The 23,512-nt window shown below is 39.2% G+C and overlaps 1 protein-coding gene across 3 annotated transcripts in view; it reads left to right on the plus strand.

The window, feature by feature from the left end:
- Positions 1–23,512, plus strand: part of ITGA8 (integrin subunit alpha 8) — a 182,598-nt gene that overhangs the window by 151,681 nt on the left and 7,405 nt on the right. Inside the window, exons 27-29 of one of the 3 annotated variants that reach the window (XM_028495241.2) lie at positions 3,683–3,796; positions 11,768–11,869; positions 12,961–13,306. In XM_028495241.2, the coding sequence (XP_028351042.1) occupies positions 3,683–3,796; positions 11,768–11,869; positions 12,961–13,152 (408 nt within the window). In that variant the 3' untranslated portion in view covers positions 13,153–13,306. The other 2 variants (XM_024116382.3, XM_024116380.2) reach the window with 2 other exon arrangements.

Below are 23,512 nucleotides of genomic sequence, written 5' to 3' on the forward strand. Positions count from 1 at the left end.
CCATTTTATTAGCATAGAGTTGCTTGTAGTAGTCTCTTAGGATGCTTTGTATTTCTGTGGTGTCTGTTGTAACTTCTCCTTTTTCATTTCTAATTTTATTGATTTGAGTCTTCTCCCTCTTTTTCTTGATTTTTTTTAAAAAAGAAGACAATGACTGACAGCTATAGAATTCTCATATTCAGTGCCAATGAGAAAGCCCTCTGGCGAACCAATGTCCAAACCTATGGGAACCAACAATTTGGAAAATCAAGATTTGAATATATTTTCCATTTTCCACTTTGGTGTATTTCTCATGCATATGCTGAGGCAATGGAGTTCAATAACTAAAATTCCTTTGAGTATTTTATTCACTTCTGTTGTAAGGTCAGATTTTTTCCCTGCTTTTCTGTCTCATTAAAGCTTTTTAATGCAAGACGATTTTTAACTTCTGAATATCGTAGAAACGTATTATTTACAGATGAGAGCAAGGCGATCCTTTATTTCCATATCTGATTTTGCTCACTCATGTTTTATTCCCTTTCTCTCTTATTGGTTCAAAAATTGCAAATCATCCACCTCCCCATGTCCTCAAGTCAAAATAGTTCTGGATAGAGAGTGATTATGCAAAGTTTATTTTAAAATCAAAAGCTAAATAAGACCTCCTACAGTTCTTGTTTAGTTAAAAACAACTTACTGAATCCCATTTCTGATTAGGAATTTGAAAGTGCAAAATATCAGCATCCTGTGTTGGGATCATAATTTCCAATTTGCATAGGAAAAATCTGTATCTGTTAACATGGAACTATAATTTCTCCTCCGCCTAAGAATATCCTTGCCTTTCTCATCTTGGGTCCCCGCTGCTTTTGTACTTTTCATCCCATCTCCTCCTCTCCAAGCTTACTTTTCCTCCCTTTCACTACTCAGCGTACAGAAACCTTATCTTTCTGACCCTCCTCAGCATATGATACTCTTGACCACTTCTTGAAATCATCTCATCTCTTGCCATCCCCACAGCATTCTCTTCTGGTTCTCTTCCTGCCTTCTGGCCTGCCCCTTCTTGGAATTTTTCACTGACTTCTGCCCATCCCTAAATGCTCCTGTGCCTCAGGATTCCATCCTCAGCCCCCTCCTCTTCTCTCCCATCGATTTTCCTCTTTTAGAGAAATTTCTTGTGTGACCCTAACTCCAGTCATGCCTAGGTGCGCCTTCTGCCATCTTAGCCCCTCCTGACTACACCACTCTAGACTCTATACGTCCATCTGGATGTCTGATCGACCCCAGCCCCAACATGTGCAAACCTGTCTCCATGACCCCCCCTGAAATGTGCCTCTTCTCTAGCATTCCCAGTCTCAGGAAAGCCAGTACCCATTCACTCAATCCCCCAAGCAAAAGAGCTCCCCCATCCCTCTCTCTCCTTCATCCCAACCTTTGATTAGTCACCAAGGATCTATTCTACTTCCTAAACTTCTCTAGAATTCATCTTCCTCTCTCCAGTCCCACTGCGTCAGTTCAGGGCCCCACACTTCTCACTTGGACTGGCCATTTCTCACTTGGCCTTTATCCACCTCCTTGCCTCCCACTCTTCTCCCTCCATTCTTCCTCACCTACCACCCGTCCCCTAAAATACAAACATGATTAGATCCCTGGCTTAAAATGCTTCATGGGCTTCCCGTGACTTTCTGAATCAAACGGAAACTTCTTAGCAAATAAGAAGATTCTTTAACACCTAGACTTTCCCTCATTCCTATCTCATTTCCACCTCCCCACCCCACCCCCAAATACTCTTTTCTCCTCTCTTCTGAACATGCCCTGGTCTTATACAGGAGAACCATGCCCTCATCACCTCATACTGCTAAGTAACTCTTCCTCGCCCTTCAAGATCCAGAGCATCACCTTCTCCAAAAGTCCTCCAACAGAGCTAGCTAACAGGGACCACCATCCCAGGGGGTTTACAAGAATTACCTCCTTCTGACTGCCCTCTTTTGCCTCCAGAGCGTGGGACTGGCGATGCATAGCATATCAGTAACGGAGCACAGGTAAACATGAGAGTCCTCACAAGGGGCACGAAGTGTAGAACCTTGAGATTCCTGTTCCTGCTCAAGGCACAAGGCCCCACACCTCTCAGGGCCCAGCTAGTGGAGCCAGAACAGCCCAGCCCACCTGTATTTGGAAACATCTTAGAGAAATCTGGCCTTACTGGACTTTATCAGATACACAATCCTGACTGCTTTGTTTTCAGAGAATTCTGAGGTTCTCAGAAAAGTTTTTTATTTATTTTAAAACCATTTTTTTAAGTTGAGAATTATGTTTCATGTTTTATCTTTTGGCCACACCACATGCGGAAACTTCCCTGACCAGGGATCAAACCTGTGCCCCTTGCGGTGGAAGGGCAGAGTCTTAACCACTGGACCGCCAGGGAAGTCCAAAGACAGTTTTTAATTGTATCAGTAGTACATTCCTCAGGTTACTCTGTGGTTTATCAATGTCTTTAAAGTGAGATGCCCCAGTCCACTACTTCACATAATATCCAATAAACTTGAGCATCAGTGCTTGAGAGGTGGAAAAGGAATAAAGCACAATCCACAAGATAAATTCAGATCAGTGAGGGGGTACAATTCGAGAAGTATCATCCTATCCATGGGCACACAGAAAATGAATCGTGAGGTGTCCATTGATTTACATATTGGGATCCAATCAGAAAAATACAATTCGATAGAATGTCATCATAATGAACACTTTCTAGGAATATGCATTTCATATATTAAAAGTTACCCATTATAAGTTAGGCAACCCTACAGACTAGTTTAAAAACAGCTTAATGTATGTGGAATCTAAAAAAATGGTACAAATGAACTTATTTACAAAAGAGAAATAGAGTTACAGATGTAGAAAACAAACTTATGGTTACTAGGGGGGAAAGAGGTGGGCGAGGAATAAACTGGGAGATGGGGATTGACATATACACACTACTACATATATAATAGAGAACTAATAAGAACCTACTGTAGAGCACAGGGAACTCTACTCAATACTCTGCGGTGACCTATATGGGAAAAGAATCTAAAACAGAGTGGATATATGTATGTATACAGCTGATTCACTTTGCTGTACACCTGAAACTAACACAACATTGTAAATCAACTATATTCCAATAAAAATTATAAATAAATAAGTAAATAAATGCAGCTTAGTGGATGGAACTTGCAGGAGATTCTGCCTTATAACCAGGAAGTAACTTAGACAGAATAATGTTATGGAACAAATACCTGTCGATGGCTTAATATCATTGGGTCTCTGAGATAATGGACTCATGGGCCTTCCTCCGAAGCTTTTTCAGGATTTACTTAGTCCAGGGTCAGGTGTTGTGATTGTCTATAAGAAATATCTTCCCAAGTTCTGAGAATATGAAACAGCAATTCAGTCACTGCTGTGGGAAGATTGTTTTAAAGTCCTTAGAACAGAGCTTAAATTTTATGTTGTATTTTATGTTCCGTTTTAGCTCTACATTACCACTAATGTTGATGCATCTTTCCTACCAAACTGTGTTCTTTCTTGATCATTTCCGTGTACTTGTTCTTTATTTAAAGTTTATGGATTACGGGATGACTTCTGAGGAAACAAAATGTAAATAAACTGACTTCGGTGTTGATTCTCTACCACAATTTAAAGACACTGGTTCGTCACCACTGTTGTTTTTTTGCAGAATTGTACAAATATCGAGTGCTTACAAATCTCCTGTGCAGTGGGACAACTAGGAGGAGGAGAAAGCGCTGTCCTGAAAGTCAGGTCACGGTTATGGGCCAAGACGTTTCTCCAGGTAAGAGAAACAGTGCAGCACTGACGTGCCACTCACAGGAAACCTCTTCTCAAAAGCTCAAAGAGAAGCTTTTTTGAAAAGGATTTTTAGATGTTTTAACATTTTTAATGTTTTGATTTTCTATTTTTTCCATTAAAATTTTTTATATTTTTAGATTAATTTTCAAATTTTTTTAGATTTAATTTTTTAATTTTAAAAAAATTTTGAAGAACTCTCTGGAAGGAATGGAGCCTCGATCAGCTGGTCATCTTTCCCATCAGGTGAAGTTGATATTTTTCCAGGTTTATTGAGATCTTATTGACATATGACCTGTGTAAGCCTAAGGTGTACAACATGACAATTTGATACTATATATTGTGACATGATTATCACAATAAGCTTAGTTAATACCTCTATCCCCTCACATAATTAGCTTTGTGTGTGTGTGTGTGTGTTGAGAACTTTTAAGATATGGGCTCCTAACGACTTCGAAGTTTATAGTATAGTATTGTTGACTGTAATCACTCTGTTGTACATTAGGTCTCCAGGACTTATTGATGTACTCGTTGCAAGTTTGTTCCTTTAACATCATGTATCCACTTTCCCCACACACAACCCCTGGTACCATCAGTTCTCTATTTCTATGAATCTGGCTTTTTTTAGATTCCACGCATAAGTGGGTTCATACCCTATTTTTCTTTCTCCGTTTGACTTATCTCACTTAGCATAATGCTCTCAAGGTCCACCCATGGTGTTGCAAAAAGCAAGATTTCTTTCTTTTTTATGGCTGAATGATATTCCATTGTGTGTGTGTGTGTGTGTGTGTGTGTGTGTTTGTGTGTGATATGTTAGGTGAACACGATTTAAATATCCTCAGTCCCTAAGACCGTCAGACAGTAACTGAGATTTGAACAAATCTGTTGGACTCAACACTATCTAGTAGTTCCTCGGTAAATAGTAGTTGTGTGTGTGTGTGTGTGTGTGTGTGATATGTTAGGTGAACACGATTTAAATATCCTCAGTCCCTAAGACCGTCAGACAGTAACTGAGATTTGAACAAATCTGTTGGACTCAACACTATCTAGTAGTTCCTCGGTAAATAGTAGTTAATGAAATGATGGTGAGTACAAGAACATAATTCAAGCCATATGCCCAGAAAAATTCAAATATAAATAGTTTAGCAGGGGAAGAGATAGTGTCCTAGAAAGTTCTTCTTGTCTGGTGATACCACAGCCTGGGCTTCAGCCAGAACAGCTTCTCAGTAAAGTTCCAGGCACGTTGATTTGTAGATTCCTCACTGCTTTGGCTTGTCTGGACTGTGGCATCCCATACTTCTCAGGATGATTATATTGATTGTGTGTATTTTAAAGGTTTAAAATCTCCGTTATACTAAGCAGATGAATTTTTCCACGTGGAAATTGCTATTTATTTAAATGAGACTGCTGTGTTGTGACCTTGTTGTTTGGGGGGAAAAAAGCTAAATTAAAACTCCTCAGGTCTATGCATTCTTGCCCATAGTTTAACTACCAGAAAACTCATCTGGCTCATTGTACCATAGAAAATCCAATGATAAATCCTCCTGAGTCTAGCTAATAATACAGAATTTTGTAGCTCTAGAGTCTCACGTTTTCTAGGAGTCAGAATACTTGCGGTAGTCTCACAAATCTTACATAATTTTGTTTCTAAAACAAAGAGGAAGAAAATTAAAAGTATTTTTAAGAAGGTTTTTGTGAAGCATTTTAACCTAAGGCAGGATTCTTCAACCTCAGCCCTGTTCATATGCTGGTCCAGAGAATTCTTTGCTGTGGGGTGGTCCTGTGCATGACAGGATGCTTAGCAGCGTCCCTGGCCCCTGCCCACTAGATGCCGGTAACAACTCTCACCTCAGCTGTGACAACCAAAAATGTCTCCAAACATTGCCAGTGTCCCCTGGGGGCAAAATCATTCCTGGCTTTGCACAACTGACCTAAGGAGAAGGGCAGTGCACAATTTCTTTTTGCTGTTGTTGTTAAACCATGATTTATTCATTCACTCAATAAATAATTATGAAGGACCAACTGCCAACTATGTGCCAGGCACTGCTTCAGGTACCACTTGCATGCCATCAATTTGCTCATAGCCATCCTGCTTTTTGGCTGTTACTTTTTCTCTAAGAGTTGGGGGAGATGAGTTTTAATGAATTCCCAAGCCCACACGGTCTAAATGATAACCATCCACCCCTCCTATTCCTTTGGGCATCACATCCTAACTGAAATGAGGAAGCACAGCTTTTCAGTGAAGCAGGACTAAAATCATTACGACATTACAGTCAAGGGGGAAATGACTATTTCAGATGACATACGTCTGTCTGTGCATAACATACCGTTCCAACAGAAGACGTATGGAGCGAAAATTGCACCTTTAAGAAAGACAAATACCACATGCTATCATTTATATGTGGAATCTAAAATATGACACAGATGAACCTATCTACGAAACAGAAACAGAACCACAGACGTAGAGAACAGACTTGTGGTTGCCAAGGGGGAAGCGGGGTGGAGGAGGGATGGACTGGGAGTTTGGGGTTAGCAGATGCAAGCTATCATATATTAGAATGGATAAAAACAAGGTCCTACTGTACAGCACAGGGAACTATAGCCAATATCCTGTAATAAACCGTAATGGAAAAGAATATGAAAAAGAATGTATATATATATGTGTGTGTAACTGAATCACTTTGCTCTCCAATCAATTTGCAGCAATTAACACAACATTGTAAATCAACTACACTTCAATAAAATAAATCTTTTAAAAAGTTTAAAAAATAAAGCACTTTCACCATGTAGAAGTGAAAAAAAAAAAAAAAGACAGAAGAGAACATTGCATCTTCATCTACCTGTTGAAGACCCAGTGGATATGGAAGAAGTCAATAGCAATTGAGGGATTTTCTTTTTTTAAACATCTTTATTGGAGTATAATCGCTTTACAATGTTGTGTTCGTTTCTGCTGTATAACAAAGTGAATCAGCTATATGTATACGTATATCCCCACATCTCCTCCCTCTTGCGTCTCCCTCTCTCCCACCCTCCCTATCCCACCCCTCTAGGTGGTCACAAAGCACCGAGCTGATCTCCCTGTGCTATGCGGCTGCTTCCCACTAGGATTTTCTAAACAATAACTACTGAGCACAAGTAGAGTCAGACCAGAACAACCTGCAGGGACATTCTGAGGTTCTACCAGAGCAAAGTGATGCTTCCAAAGATTCAGGAGAGACTGGCACACATCACTTCATGTTTACCCACAGCCGTAGCCCAAACTTCTGTACTTCCACTGTTTCTACTTATACCAGTCTCAGAAGCTGATGGCTAAAGAGGAGAGCATTACTGCAAACTGCCACCGGCCTGCCGCTCAAAGTATATACTACATCCTGGAAGTCTTTAATAGTTTTGTCACACAACCCAGCAGGAGGCAAACATTTTCTGCCTTCCTAATCCGGGAGAGAAAGTTTATGATCTCGGCTGACGTGATTTGCGGCATTATGTTTGGTTTTGCCCACGTGGTAAACATGCACACTGGTCTTTAATTCTAAACGATGATCTGTGCTGTGATTGTTGCTTGAAAGAGCAACCTCTTTAACGGCTTAAAGTTTGACCAGTAATTGTTTTAAGTTTTGTTGTCCCACAAGGCTTTGTTTCTGGGAGATATTGAGTATTTAAACACAGGCTTTAGAAAATGGATGTGTGGTTTAAAAATAATTCTTGAGAAGGAATTAAGCGGCGGGGGAGCTCTGCCCCAGCCACCCTCACTAGGTCTTCAACCAACTTAAAAGCCTCACTCTCCACTCCATTTGTTCCCAGCTCTGCAACTTTTATCAGTACCATGACCATAAGCCAATCTTTGTGCTCTAGTACATAATAGAGGCAGGTGGTGGGCTGCAAACCACAGTTTAAATGATGTGGCAATGACAGAGGGATAGGGCATTTTCTGAGGATTAATAGCTAGCTGGGGCATGTGGAGGGTTCAAGGTATTGTCAAGGGATATTAACTCCAGCTGCTTTTTTAATCCTAAATTGCCTACAATATGGCAGTGATGGCTATTACAGCAGTAGATTGCCATGCACAAGAAGAGATGATTTTTTAACATAAGAATAATATCATAGTTATGTAAAGAGCACTGCTGAAAGCATTCAGCTTTGAACATGGAATCAATAGAAGGACTGTGCTCATGATTGTTTTTCATGAATTAAACGCTTACCTGTACCAGGTTTTTGACTTACCGACACAGGACTCGTGTATCTTTGACGCCGATCTAGATCAGAGCCTAATAGCTCATATTTCCGATTCCGTGGAGCTTCAGAGCATCTTAGAAAAATGAAAAAAAAAATGCATTTTTCTACTGAAAAGGGTGGAAGAAACATTGCTTTTGGAGAATAATTTAAAATAAAGAACAGATCTGTGAGTTGTATTATTTACAGTCTATTTGTCTACCACTATATTTGTTCAGGTCCCAGACTGTGTCCATTTGCATCGCTGAATTAGGTAACAGAGGTGAGAGTGTGTCCATCACCCCTTATCATGATCAGCAGCCCTCATTTTATGTCACTACCTTCTCTTACAACTTCCTGAACTTCCTAATCTCATTGATGGGGGAGGATGTCCAATTCAATAATTGACAGAATTACACCTTTTATAAGGTGCTATCAAATGGGTGGATACGGGATAGGAGGGCCATCGGACAACCCAGCCATCTGATGTGTTCATTCACCATCCGTTCATGCTGTCAGTCAAGCAGGACTGATGAAGCCCTTCCGGGCATACTGTTCCAGGTGCTATGGAAGGTATAAGCCTTATTATATTCCATGCTCTATGCCTTCCAGTTTTGGGTAATCTTGTCGGGGAAGAAAATAATCAAGAAAGAGAAAAAACTAAACAACAATGTGGAAATTCCAAACAATATAGGGCAACTATAGTTTCATCGCAGACTTACTGAATCACAAGCTGTGAACCTGATCCCAGGTGTTTCTGAGGTTCAGCAAAGCACAGTGTTTTGTGAACCAAGGGAAATTACGGTAAAGATGGGTGATGAATGGAAAATGTGAGGAAGATTCAAAATGGCCAAGAGTAGAGGGATTAAAGGAAGGTGAGAGAAAATCCCCTCAGAGAAACATGTGTCTCCACATTCTAGACTCAAATCCCATCTCTCTCTCTTTTTTAAATTTTTATTGGAGTATAGCTGATTTACAATGTGTGTTAGTTTTGGGTATACAGCAAAGTGAATCGGTTATACATACGCATATATTCACTCTTTAAGATTCTTTTCCCATATAGGTCATTACAGAATACTGAGTAGAGTTCCCTGTGCTATACAGGAGGTCCTTATTAGTTATCTATTTCATACAGAGTAGTGTGTATATGTCAATCCCAATCTCCCAATTTATCCTTCCCCCACTCCTTTACTCCCTGGTAACCATAGTTTGTTTTCTACATCTGTGACTCTATTTCTGCTTTGTAATTAAGTTCATTTGTTATTCATTAAGAAACTTCCATGTTCATAAATGCAGAATCATGTAGGACAAAAACTTTCCATCTAGAGTTGACTCGGAGATAGAGTTCTCTCATGATTTGTTTCCCAAAGACATGATTTCAAGAGCAAGGGAATTATTTTCTATCAGTGTTTTTTTATTGAACTTGGAGACTAAAGGAAACTTGTTCATTGAAGGTTTGGGAGCCTGGACACACATTTGAATATGTTATTATAACCCTTATGCACAGAATCTCATTACCAGAATTTGTCATGTCTCTTCTATCAGCCATGTAGTATTAAGGAAAGTAGATTTAAATCACCAAGTACACACAAGATTTTATGAGCAAAGATTTCCACATTTTAAACAACACTTCCCACACAAACAAAAATCCAGCTTTCAGTTAAAATGGAAATGCCAGGAGACAAGAGAACATAGGAAGAATAACGACCAAAAAAGAATTTCTCCAAATGAACAAAGTTGCTTACCCTATAATGTCAGGACGGAGAAAACAAAAAAGCCAAAGAAGTAGTGACTTTAAGTATATATAAAAGTTTTGCATCCTCTAGCCTGTCCTCATCACGTAGAAGAAATGGGGTTTATTGAAGGGAGGAAAAAAATTGAACCACAGGGGGAAAAAAATTTTGTAAAAATATTGAAATTATCACAATGCAACCTGTTGGATTGGCCTCAAGAAACCCAACATTGGATTATAGATGGTGAAGTGCTAGTAAATGTTTAATAAATGACTTTCTGGAGGGAAAAGACTCTGAAATGTAACATTTGCTGATTCCCATGGTGTAACTGTTCCCGCCATGGTCAATTTCAAGCTGCCAACATGACATCACTGAACACAGAGTTGGGAAGAGACGCAGAGCAGCACACCACCATAGAGTGTTTCCCCTACAGATACAATAGACTTAAATAATATCACGAGCATAGATAATAGTAAAATGCAATAAAATTATTACTAAATACTGAGCTTAGGGTGTTTATTACCTTTTTAAAAATATAATTTACTAACGTTTATGTATATATAACTTGTTTTAATAATGGCTCTATTTAACAACAGGTACTCAAAATTCTTGAAATTTTAACATTCTGCTCTCCAGCACCACCATTATGAGCCAGCTACAGCCCACCCCTGGATAGATCTCGTCACTGTCTCAAGCTAAATGGAGGAGACCCACAGGAGCTTAAGTTCTCAGAATGGTTTTCCTTGAGTTACTCTTAAATACTTTCCCTTGACCTTAATCAACAGTTAATATGAGAACCGATTAAACAAAAAGAACTTGCTATTTGTAGTTTTTTAAGGAGTCTCCATAGAACTACCTATTATGACCCAGCAATCCCACTACTGGGCATATACCCTGAGAAAATCATCATTCAAAAAGAGTCATGTATCAAAATGTTCATTGCAGCTCTATTTACAATAGCCAGGACATGGAAGCAACCTAAGTGTCCATCGACAGATGAATGGATAAAGAAGATGTGGCACATATATACAATGGAATATTACTCAGCCATAAAAAGAAACAAAATTGAGTTACTTGTAGAGACGTAGATGGACCTGGAGTCTGTCATACAGAGTGAAGTAAGTCAGAAGGAGAAAAACAAATACCATATGCTAACACACATATATGTATAACTGATTCACTTTGTTGTAAAGCAAAAACTAACACACCATTGTAAAGCAATTATACTCCAATAAAGATGTTAAAAAAAAAAAAAAAAAGAACTTGCTGAAAAGTTCTGTCAAAAACACTGTATGGCTCTAGGTCAGTGGTTCTAAACCAGGGGGATTTTGCTCCCCAGAGGACATTGGCAGTAATTAGAGACATTTTCAATGCCTTACAGCTGGGTGAGGGGTGCTACTGGCATCTGGTGGGTAGACGCCATGGACGCTGCTAAACATCCTACAATGCACAGGACGGCTCCTTAACCAACCCCAAATCTAACAGTGCCATGACTGAGAGGTCTGTTCTGGGTCTTCTGTATAAGACGAAATGTGATTAATTTCTTTGTAACTTAGCAGCAGTCTCTCTCCTAAATTATTTCCTTCTCTCAGATAACAAGAATTTGTAACCCACGACGTCTCCCTGTTATGTTCTTCACTAATGGCACTTGGGCTTACTCCTTTTAGGAACTCTGCTTTTCTGTTTTCATTTTAACCCTATTATGCCAAGTCTTTTGTTCATAAGATGAGTTATCTTTAGAAATAAGAAGAAGATGAATGGTTGGTTGGATGGATAGTGAACGTGTGATGGATGGGTGGATGGGTGGATGATGGATGGAAGATGGACCGGGAGATGATGAATGGATCACGAATGGATAGATGGATGCGGAAAAAGTAAAGAGAGAAAAGGAAGTGAGAAGGAAGCAGGAAATTTTGCTTTGGAAATGGACAACATGAGAAACAACCGGTTGGCTGCCAGTATAACTTTTAAAAGCTTTACGTGGACTCTACTTAACTAAATGTTTCTAATTTCAGAGGAAAAATGACCCCTATTCTCTTGCATCCCTGGTGTCCTTTGAAGTTAAGAAGATGCCTTATAAAGATCAGCCAGCCAAACTCCCTGAAGGCAGCATAGCAGTGAGTATCTTAAAATATATAGGTACAAATAATTTTATTGAAACTATTTTTTAAATCACTGTTTTGCTTGTGGTAGGTTTACATGCTTATTACAGTGGCTTGAGAAAAGTTTCCCGCTTCAGATCACTATTTTCTTATTTCAGTCTGGAAATTCCTTAGTGTTAGTTGATCAGACTTTTAAACCTTCATTGTAAATTTCTACCCCTCCCCCACAAAATTCAGGACTAATACCATTTTTTTAATTAGGCTCTTTTGTTTGAAAAAAGTCCAGATAGTCATGGATCATCAGAATGAAGTCATACCGATTGTAATTTTAAAGACAGCCTGGTGAGTGAGGGACGAGGGAGACTCTCTTCCTTAGGGACAGTTGCCACGGACCAGCTACAGGGACAGTCATCTTTCCTTTCCAAGCAAAGACCAGTAATACCTGGGGGAAGAAAGAAGTACACTCTGAGCTTCATTTGAATGAAACAGGTTTTCAATTGAGGCGATTAAACATTACTGACACCCACATATCTGTCACAGCACAACTGCTGGCAACCTGGCAAGGCCACGCAGAGCAGAGGGCAGAAGAGATGACGGGGAATGAACAGGCACGGTCACCAAAACTCTGCCTTTAACAGTGACAGTGACCACAGTCAGGGCTCCGGGAAACCACGTTAACATGTAAACCTCATCTCTTGGTCACGCCATAGAAACTTGCAACCTCGACTTGGATTCTGGTCCCCAGGTCCTTGTTACTCAAAATGTGTTTTGCAGACCAGCAGTATCAGCAGTACCTAAGAAACTGTTAGAAATTCAGAAACAGGCCTCACTCCAGACCTGCTGCGGCAGAATCTGCCTTTTATCAAAATCATCAGGGCAGCAGGTACCCTGTCATGTTTGAGAAGCGTTGCTTCGGACAGCGTAAAAGTCGATACTCTCGTAATGTCTCTTCACCCTAGGTCTTAAAAAGGGAACTAATATTTACTCTTTCTAGCCTAATCTACTTTTCATAATTTAAGTTCATCCCTTGATTAGTGATTTTTCAACCCTGAGTATGCAAAGAATCGCCATCCGTGTGACTTTTAAGGTTTATACATTATGCTCAGACCCCATGTGAAACATCAGGATTGAGTGAGTCGGGTGGAGCTCTGCCACGGTGCTTTGAAAGCTCTACGAGTGATGATTCTGCAGTGAAGCTAGGATCGGGAACCTCTAACACAGGCAGGCAGCGTCGAAGAAAATCCACAGATTTCGAAACAGCTTCTCCTGGCCTTCACCCTGGATCCACCCTGCTCTAAGTGGAAACCTTCTGGAAGTCTCTCTATGTACTTTGCTGAGGCTGCTAACCACATTGACCTGAAAGTATTGTTAAGAAGATTATTAAAATTATGTATAAAAAGCTCTAGCTTTGTACCTAAAACGAGTTAAGTCTCAGGTCTCAATGATAGTAACCCTCCCAAAATGTCTTACCTTCTCCAGCAAAGTCCAGGAAGTCCAACTGGAAACATCCATGGATTCACACAGTCAAAATACTTCAGTAAACTTTGGTGGCATTTAAAGCAAATACTGCCACATCTTTCTTCACTTAGCTTGCCTCTGTTTCTCTTACGAGATGTCTGCTGGAGTTTGGATTTATGTTCAACCTAGAAAACAGAGGCTTTGGGTTTTTAATATAGAATGCTCATCCAAGGAGGTTCAAAGGCTTGTAACTCTAAGGGAGATAAATCTGGGTCCTTTGTTTTCTCTGAGCACACGCGCTCCATAACAGAAACATATGTGACAGTCAGTTCCATCAGCAGGATTGCGTCTTTCTGTCCTGGCCAGAGGTGCCAGCCTGCTGTTCTCAACTCGTCTCAGAAGATCCACAAAATGATCAGATACGTGCTTCTCCTGTCCTTACCACCCTTGTTCCTGCATCTTTTAAAAAGTCTTGTTATCTGATGTAGATGATTTACTGCACCATTTATGTAAAGGTTATGGGAAAACTGTTTAGGTCTCCCAATCCCTGACTGACTGAAGGAGATGTTGCCAGTAGGAAGTTAGCTGTGCCCTACAGGCTTGATTTGAGAGGACTGTGCTTGGAGCTGGCAGATGTTTCTTAGGGCGTGTTCTCAAAAATCCTGTCATCCTGATCTTGAAAAGGACCCAGCAGAAGGGAATTGCTGTCTGGTGGTAGAATCCGTTGGACTAGGTGGTTGGAGGATCATCAGAGCTCCAATCCATACTCTGCCACTGGGGAAAGCATCTCGGTTCCTTCTTTGGTAATAAGACAAAAATATTTGCTTGTTTTACTAGGCCCTTGTGTGCCATGTGGAGTCTATCTGTGCTTCCTTTTCAACATGGTCATAATGCAACCATTTCTTGAACCCTAGATAAACTTTCCATATTGAAGAAAATAGTAATCCCCACTTGCTACTGGCACAGTGTCTGTGTTTGTAACACATGAACTCTCCGTGCCAGGTGACACTTGTCGTGTTCAGAGGCAAGGAAAAGGTTGCATGATGTAAAGGGTATACGACTAAATGCTGAATCATTACAGCCCAGAAGAAAAAAAAAATCATTCAGTTATTTGAACACTTTTTTTGCCTATTCATAAACTTTGGCACTTGTGTGTCATGTGACTAAGGCTGAATAATTTACATCTAGAAGAGGATATTATGGTCTGGTGTAACTCCAAAGGCAGTTATTATAAAATATTTCAGTAATATCCTTAATTAAGAACTCACACATAAACTATGAGTCCATTTGACTTTTTGAGTTGTTAGCAAAACTTCAGAATCTTAAAATGGATCTCTTACATGAAACAATTGTCTGGAGTTCAAACTTATCACAGGACTTCTTTTCTCATAGGGGCTATTGGAATGTTTTTAAAAGGTATGTTCAGCTGGTCCACTTCACGTTATTATTTTGTTCTAAATGGCACTCTAGGTAGGGTGTCTTGGTACATTTATAAAAAACATTCTTGTGACCCCAGTGAAGTATGTTTACACAAGATTTTGTGATACATAAATACAGACATCAACATTAATTACCATTGCAAATACGACAGAGCTTTTTCCTTCTACCTTGGTATTTTGTCAAAATATACAAAAACATATCATAAATGTCAACGATAAAATGTAGGCATATTAAAGATTTATTTATGGTCTTTCCACCATAATAAAGAACAACAAGATTTACAACATGATGAAGGTAAGATTAAATGTTCCCTACTTAGCATCGCTTTAAGAACATCTAAACCACTTACAATTCATGGATCCCCCTTCCTAAAATTGCAGATAGTTATGTTAAGTGGATTGTTAAAATTTTATACTATTTCTTTTAATAGCCATAGGTTCTTGATACAGTAAAAAAAAAAAAGAAAAACAGTTTGTTAATTAGTTGGCATGTAACTGATTTTTCTCCCTACGTTTTAAGTACTCAAGTTACTCAATGTGACTCTTTCTCAAAGCAGTTGAAATATGTAGTCAAAAACCCATGTTCTTAAAGTAAAGCTTTAGTCCTAAATACACCCCATTGTCCGCCTTGGGACCACCTTCTTGATAAATGAATCTAATAAAGAGGGACTTGGGTAATTTGGCTCAACGCACCATTGTGTGAGATTATACAGCAGTTCTCGAGCTGTGCAGTTCAATATGGCAGCCACTCACCACATTACCATGGACGGTGAGGACCCCAGATGTGGGTGGAGTGACTGAAGAACTGAACTCGTAGTTTTACTTCATTTTAACTCACTTAAATGTAAACTTTAAAACTGTGGCAGTATAAGATATATTTTCCATTAAACCCAGCTTTATTTTTTGGGTAAGACTACATTTTACTCTAACCAATAAAAATCCAGCAGTTGTCACTTGCTGCAAGTGTAAAATAAACACTGGATTTTGGAGACTTAGTAAAAAAAAAAAGAAAAAAAAGGGAAGAATATTTTTATATCAATTACATGTTGATATAATTTATATCAATTACATGATAATTTTGATATTTAGGGTCAAATTAAATATATTATTAAAATTAATGCCCCATGTTTCTTTTTACTCTTTTTAAATGTGATGACTATAAAATTTTACATGACATACGTGGCTTGCATTATATTTCTATTGGAGAGCACTGATCTACAGCGGAGTTATAGAGTGTTCCAGCTTGGAGCTGTTGATAATACCAACAGAGCTTCAGAGAACACAGGGTGTTTAATAAATCTTATTCGAAATGAATGAAAAATTCTTACTATAAATTGGTGTTAAGTCATTAGGAACTCTAGAAATTAAGACCTACTTTTCTTATTTATTATCCAATGGATAATCTAAGCTTCTGGTGAGCTTGTCAAAATGAGCTGCCAAATATAAATATTAGAAATAACAAAGTTTGGGTATTTTTCAACATTTTATTTCATGGCCAAGCTTCTTCCAAACCATCCTAGGGTTTCCATAGGACTATGACAAATTTAAATAAACGCTGGTCCCATAAAAGTGATCAGTTAAGTCTTTTCTCTTAAGCTTGCCTGTAGAGTTCAAGTTTCTCGTCTATACAGAGTATTGAGTCTCAGGAAAGCTTGGCTTTACCACTTGCCGATGAAATGCCCTGTTGCCATTTACAGACCTGAATATGTCACCTGACTCCCTAATCAATGTGTTCTCAGAAAGACCTCTCCTTCCAAGACCTGGATGACTCTCCCAGTGATGTGTTACCTTTGACTCATCCACCCTTTTCTAGCAGCAGCCATCTAAATCCTCAGCCCTGGAAATCCGAAGAAATGCTCTGGGGCACTACTGTTGTTCTGTATTTCTACTGTCTCTAGTGTAACAACTTCTCGACTAGGCAGTGAAAAACCTAGATAAGCTTAGGGAACCACCAGGGGCGACGGAAGGTCTCTGCACCTGCACCCGGTTTAGATCAAGATCGGGCAGCCTCCGTGCCACATAGAAGTCCTAAAGGCAGCAGGCGAGGAGAGCAGAATGCAGGCTTGGGGGCAAAGTCACTGAGTTTGCCTTCCTTTAAATCTCTATGTCCTTTCCCCTTAGTTAATTACAGAGGGTGAACGTATATGACATGCACAATACTTTCACTGAAAGTCCTCAGAGAAAGGGTATGAAATGGTATTTTTTCAAATGAACATAATGTTACCAGGAGCAGACTGGCAAAAGTTTTGGTGATGAGAATTTCAGATTTTAGAACGGATAAGGACATCAGTGATCATCTTCTCTGAGACTGTTTTAAGACTGTTGTCAGACTCTTTGGAAGCGAATGCAAACAGAAAGCCAGTAGATTTTGTAATTATACCTTGTAAAGCTGTTTTCTGCTTCTAGACACCCTAATAAGCATACCCTGTTCAATTTAATGGGGTATTAAGAGGGGTATTTTATTTGTACTTTTCCATCACTTCTGCAAAAAAACCCTTCAAATATCATTATTAGATCTTTGTGAGTGACCTCTCCAGCTTGTTTCCACAGGTAGACCATGGCGGGGGGCAGGGTTTGGTTTTTTCTTTTAATTTTTATTGGAGTATAGGTGATTTACAACATTAGTTTCTGCTGTACAGCAAAGTGAATCAGTTATACATATACATATATCCACTCTTTTTTTAGATTCTTTTCCCATATAGGCCATTACAAGAGTATTGAGTAGAGTTCCCTGTGCTATACAGTAGGTCCTTCTTAGTTATCTATTTCATATATAGTAGTATGTATATGTCAACCCCAGTCTCCCAATTTATCCCTCCCCGCTTTCCACCCTGGTAACCATAAGATTGTTTTTTTACATCTGTGACTCTATTTCTGTTCTATAAATAAGTTCATTTGTACCATTTTTTAAGATTCCACACATAAGCGATATATGATATTTCTCTTTCTGTGTCTGACTTATTTCACTGAGTATGACAATCTCCAGGTCCATCCATGTTGCTGCAAATGGCATTATTTTGTTCTTTTTTATGGGTGAGTAATATTTCAATGTATATATGTACCATATCTTCTTTATCCATTCATCTCTCGATGGACATTTAGGTTGCTTCCATGTCCTGGCTATTGTAAATACCTAGTGCTGCAGTGACCATTGGGGTGCATGTATCTTTTTGAATTATGGTTTTCTCCGAATATATGCCCAGGAGTGGGATTGCTGGATCATACAGTAGCTCTATTTTTAGTTTTTTAAGGAACCTCCATTCTGTGATCCATAGTGGCTGTACCAATTTACATTCCCACCAACACTGTAAAAAGGTTCTCTTTTCTCCACACCCTTTCCAGCATTTATTTTTTGTAGATTTTTTGATGATTGCCATTCTGACCAGTGTGAGGTGATACCTCCGTGTAGTTTTGATTTGCATTTCTCTAATAATTAGTGATGTTGAGCATCTTTTCATGTGCCTTTTGGCCATCTGTATGCTGATAGACTAGTTTTATATATAAGACATTGAAGCCTGCAATAGCCAAGTGGCAAAGAAACTCAGCAAAAACTCAGCAGCTATTCTCTCATTCCATTTGTTGTTATTAAACCAACAATTTGAACAGACCATCGGCCCTTATTTCAACTCCTTTAGCTTAGCTTGTTTTTTAACTTACAAAATTAGAACTGTTTCCTATGTTATAATGAAACATTGGGAGGTGACTTCAGATATTAGTTAGGTAAATCAGAAGAGGGAACATGGAAAAGTATTGTTGCCTGTGTTCCTGTAAATTATCTATTAGTAAATTTTGGTGATCTCTAACACATGCACAAAAAACAGACCAAAACTATGTTGTTTCCTTAGTGGACTTAGAGCTTAGGGGGAAGAAACATTTACAAGAAACCTCAGAATTGTCCATGGCACCAGATTTTCTCTCCCCTAGGTCACTGTAACTGGCTTATGAGTACATGACCACTACCACCCTTTGTAGTTCCAAAATTCTGAAATTCTCATTCTTAAAACTGTGTCAGAAGGCGAAAGTGATGTGGCAGCTCACATACTGGGAAAGTTGGTGCAGGGCGCAGGAAAAAGGGGGTTCGACTTCAATGGAATAAAGTTGTGACTTCAATGGAATAAAGCCTCAACTGTGGCTGTGGCTCTCCTTGCTCCCACCAGCTTTCCTTCAGCTTCTTCCGGTTCAGGAGAAAGAGGGTGTATGTTATTGTGCTCAGTTGTTGAGAGAGAAAGAAAGCAACAATGATGGCAGATGGATGCTGCAGCCGTGTGACTGACGGGTTTTGGTGCTCCAGCTGGGTGTCAGGCCTGAGCCTCTGAGGTGGGAGAGCCGAGTTCAGGACAGTGGTCCACCAGAGACCTCCTGGCCCCACTTAATATCAATTGGCGAGAGATCTCCATCTCAACGCTAAGACCCAGCTCCACTCAACAACCAGCAAACTCCAGTGCTGGCACCCCATTCCAAACAACTAGCAAGACAGGAACACAACCCCACCCATTAGCAGAGAGGCTGCCTAAAATCATACTAAGTTCACAGGCAGCCCAAAACACACCACCAGGCACGGTCCGGCCCACCAGAAAGACAATAACCAGCCTCATCCACCACAACACAGGCAACACACCCCTCCAACAGGAAGCCTACAAAACCCACTGAACCAACCTTACCCACTGGAGGCAGACACCAAAAACAACAGGAACTACGAACCTGCAGCCTGTGAAAAGGAGACCCCAAACACAGTAAGTTAAGCAAAATGAGAAGACAGAGAAACACACAGCAGATGATGGAGCAAGGTAAAAACCCACCAGACCAAACAAATGAAGAGGAAATAGGCAGTCTACCTGAAAAAGAATTCAGAGTAATGATAAAGAATTGAGGACAGTCTCAGAGACCTCTGGGACAACATTAAACGCAACAACATTCGAATTATAGGGGTCCCAGAAGAAGAAGAGAAAAACAGAGGGACTGAGAAAATATTTGAAGAGATTACAGTTCAAAAAACTTTCCTAATAAGGGAAAGGAAATAATCAAGTCCAGGAAGCGCAGAGAGTCCCATACAAGATAAATACAAGGAGAAACACGCCAAGACTCATATTAATCAAGCTATCAAAAATTAAGGGAAAAGCAACAAATAATATACAAGGGAATCCCCATAAGGGTAACAGCTGATCTTTCAGCAAAAACTCTGCAAGCCAGAAGGGAGTGGCAGGACATATTCAAAGTGATGAAAGGGTTAGGGTTAGGGTTACTCTACCAAGATTACTCTACCCAACAAGGATGTCACTCAGATTCAATGGAGATATTAGAAACTTTACAGACAAGCAAAAGCTAAGAGAATTCAGCACCACCAAACCAGCTTTACAACAAATGTTAGAGGAACTTCTCTAGGCAGGAAACACGAGAAGGAAAAGACTTATAAAAACAAACCCAAAACAATTAAGAAAATGGCAATAGGAACATACATATTGATAATTACCTTAAACGTAAATGGATTAAACGCTCCAACCAAAAGACACAGACTGGCTGAATGGATACAAAAAAAAGACCCATATATATGCTGTCTACAAGAGACCTACTTCAGACCTAGGGACACATACAGACTGAAAGTGAGGGGATGGAAAAAGATATTCCATGCAAATGGAAATCAAAAGAAAGCTGGAATAACAATTCTCATATCAGACAAAATAGACTTTAAAGTAACGGCTATCACAAGAGACAAAGGACACTACATAATGCTGAAGGGATCAATCCAAGAAGAAGATAGGGCAATTGTAAATATTTATGCACCCAACATAAGAGCACCTCAATACAATACGGCAAATGCTAACAGCCATAAAAGGGGAAATCGACAGTAACACAATCATGGTAGGGGACTTCAACAGCCCACTTTCACCAATGGATAGATCATCCAAAATGAAAGTAAATAAGGAAACACAAGCTTTAAATGATACATTAAACAAGATGGACTTAATTGATATTTATAGGACATTCCATCCAAAAACAACAGAATACACTTTCCTCTCAAGTGATCATGAAACATTCTCCAGGATGGATCATATCTTGCGTCACAAATCAAGCATTGCTAAATTTAAGAAAATTGAAATCGTATCAAGTATCTTTTCTGACCACAACGCTATGAGACTAGATATCAATTACAAGAAAAAAAAAACAAACACATAGAGGCTAAACAATATGCTACTAAATAACCAAGAGATCACTGAAGAAATCAAAGAGGAAATAAAAAAATACCTAGAAACAAATGACAATGAAAACACGATGACCCAAAACCTATGGGATGCAGCAAAAACAGTTCTAAGAAGGAAGTTTATAGCAATACAATCCTACCTCAAGAAACATCTCAAATAAACAACCTAACCTTACACCTAATGCATTTAGTGAAAAAAGAACAAAAAAACCCCCAAAATTAGCAGAAGGAAAGAAATCATAAAGATTGGATCAGAAGTAAATGAAAAACAAATGAGGAGGGCTTCCCTGGTGGCGCAGTGGTTGAGAGTCTGCCTGCTGATGCAGGGTACATGGGTTCGTGCCCCGGTCCAGGAAGATCCCACATGCCGCAGAGCAGTTGGGCCCGTGAGCCATGGCCGCTGAGCCTGTGCATCCAGAGCCTGTGCTCCGCAGCAGGAGAGGCCACAACAGTGAGAGGTCCGCGTACCACAAAAAAAAAAAAAAAAAAAAAAAAAAAAAATGAGGAAACAATAGCAAAGATCAGTAAAACTAATAGCTGTTTCTTTGATAAGATAAACAAAGCTGATAAACCATTAGGCAGACTCAGCAAGAAAAAAAGGGAGAAGACTCAAATCAACAACAGAATTAGAAATGAAAAAGCAGAAGTAACAGCAGATACTGCAGAAATACAAAGGATCATGAGAGATTACGACAAGCAACTCTATGCCAATAAAATGGACAACCTGGAAGAAATGGACAATTTCTGAGAAAAGCACAACCTTCCGAGACTTAACCAGGAAGAAATAGAAAATGTAAACAGACCAATCACAAGCACTGAAATTGAAACTGTGATTAAAAATCTTCCAACTAACAAAAGCCTAGGGCCAGATGGCTTTACAGGCGAATTCTGTGAAACACTTAGAGAAGAGCTAACACCTGTCCTTCTCCAACTCTTCCAAAATACAACAGAGGGAGCAACACTCCCAAACTCATTCTACAAAGCCACCATCACCCTGATACCAAAACCAAAGATGTCACAAAAAAAGAAAGCTACAGGCCAATATCACTGAGGAACATACATGCAAAAATCCTCCACAAAATACTAGCAAACAGAATCCAACAGCAGATTAAAAGGATCATACACCATTATCAAGTGGGGTTTATCCTAGGAATGCAAGGATTCTTCAGTATACGCAAATCAATCAATGTGATACACCATATTAACAAATTGAAGGATAAAAAACATATGATCATCTCAATAGATGCAGAAAAAGCTTTCGACAAAATTCAGCACCCATCTATGATAAAAAAAAACTCTCCAGAAAGTAGGCATAGAGGGAACCTACCTCAACATAATAAAGGCCATCTATGACCAACCCACAGCCAACATCGTTCTCAATGGTGAAAAAGTGAAACCATTTCCACTAAGATCAGGAACAAGACAAGGTTGCCCACTCTCACCACTATTATTCAACATAGGTTTGGAAGTTTTAGCCACAGCCATCAGAGAAGAAAAAGAAATAAAAGGAATACAAATTGGAAAAGAAGAAGTAAAACTGTCACTGTTTGCAGATGACATGATACAATACATAGAGAATCCTAAAGATGCTGCCAGAAAACTACCAGAGCTAGTCAATGAATTTGGTAAAGTAACAGGATACAAAATTAATGACAGAAAGCTCTTGCATTCCTATACACTAATGATGAAAAATCTGAAAGAGAAATTAAGGAAACACTCCCATTTACCAATGCAACAAAAAGAATAAAATACCTTGGAATAAACCTACCTAATGAAACAAAAGACCTGAATGCAGAAAACTATAAGACACTGATGAAAGTAATTAAAGATGATATAAACAGATGGAGAGGTATACCATGTTCTTGGATTGGAAAAAATCAACATTGTGAAAATGACTATACTACCCAAAGCAATCTACAGATTCAATGCAATCCCTGTCAAACAACCAATGGCATTTTTCACAGAACTAGAACAAAAAATTTCACAATTTGCATAGAAACACAAAAGACTCTGAATAGCCAAAGCAATATAGAAAAAGAAAAACAGAGCTGGAGGAATCAGAGTCCCTGACCTCAGACTATACTACAAAGCTACAGTAATCAACACAGTATAGTACTGGCACAAAAACAGAAATAGAGATGAATGGAACAGGCTAGAAAGCCCAGAGATAAACCCATGCACATATGATCACCTTATCTTTGATAAAGGAGGCAAGAATATACAATGGAGAAAAGACAGAATCTTCAATACGCAGTGCTGGGAAATGGGACAGCTACATGTAACAGAAATAAATTAGAACACTCCCTAACACCATACACAAAAATAAACTCAAAATGGATTAAAGACCTAAATGTAAGGCCAGACACTATCAAACTCTAAGAGGAAAACACAGGCAGAACACTCTATGACATAAATCACAGCAACATCCTTTTTGACCCACCTCCTAGAGAAATGGAGATAAAAACAAAAATAAACAAATGGGACCTATGAAACTTAAAAGTTTTTGCACAGCAAAGGAAACCATAAACAAGACCAAAAGACAACCCTCAGAATGGGAGAAAA

The sequence above is a fragment of the Physeter macrocephalus genome, chromosome 11, assembly GCF_002837175.3.
Source record: "Physeter macrocephalus isolate SW-GA chromosome 11, ASM283717v5, whole genome shotgun sequence".
Taxonomy (NCBI): Eukaryota; Metazoa; Chordata; class Mammalia; order Artiodactyla; family Physeteridae; genus Physeter; species Physeter macrocephalus.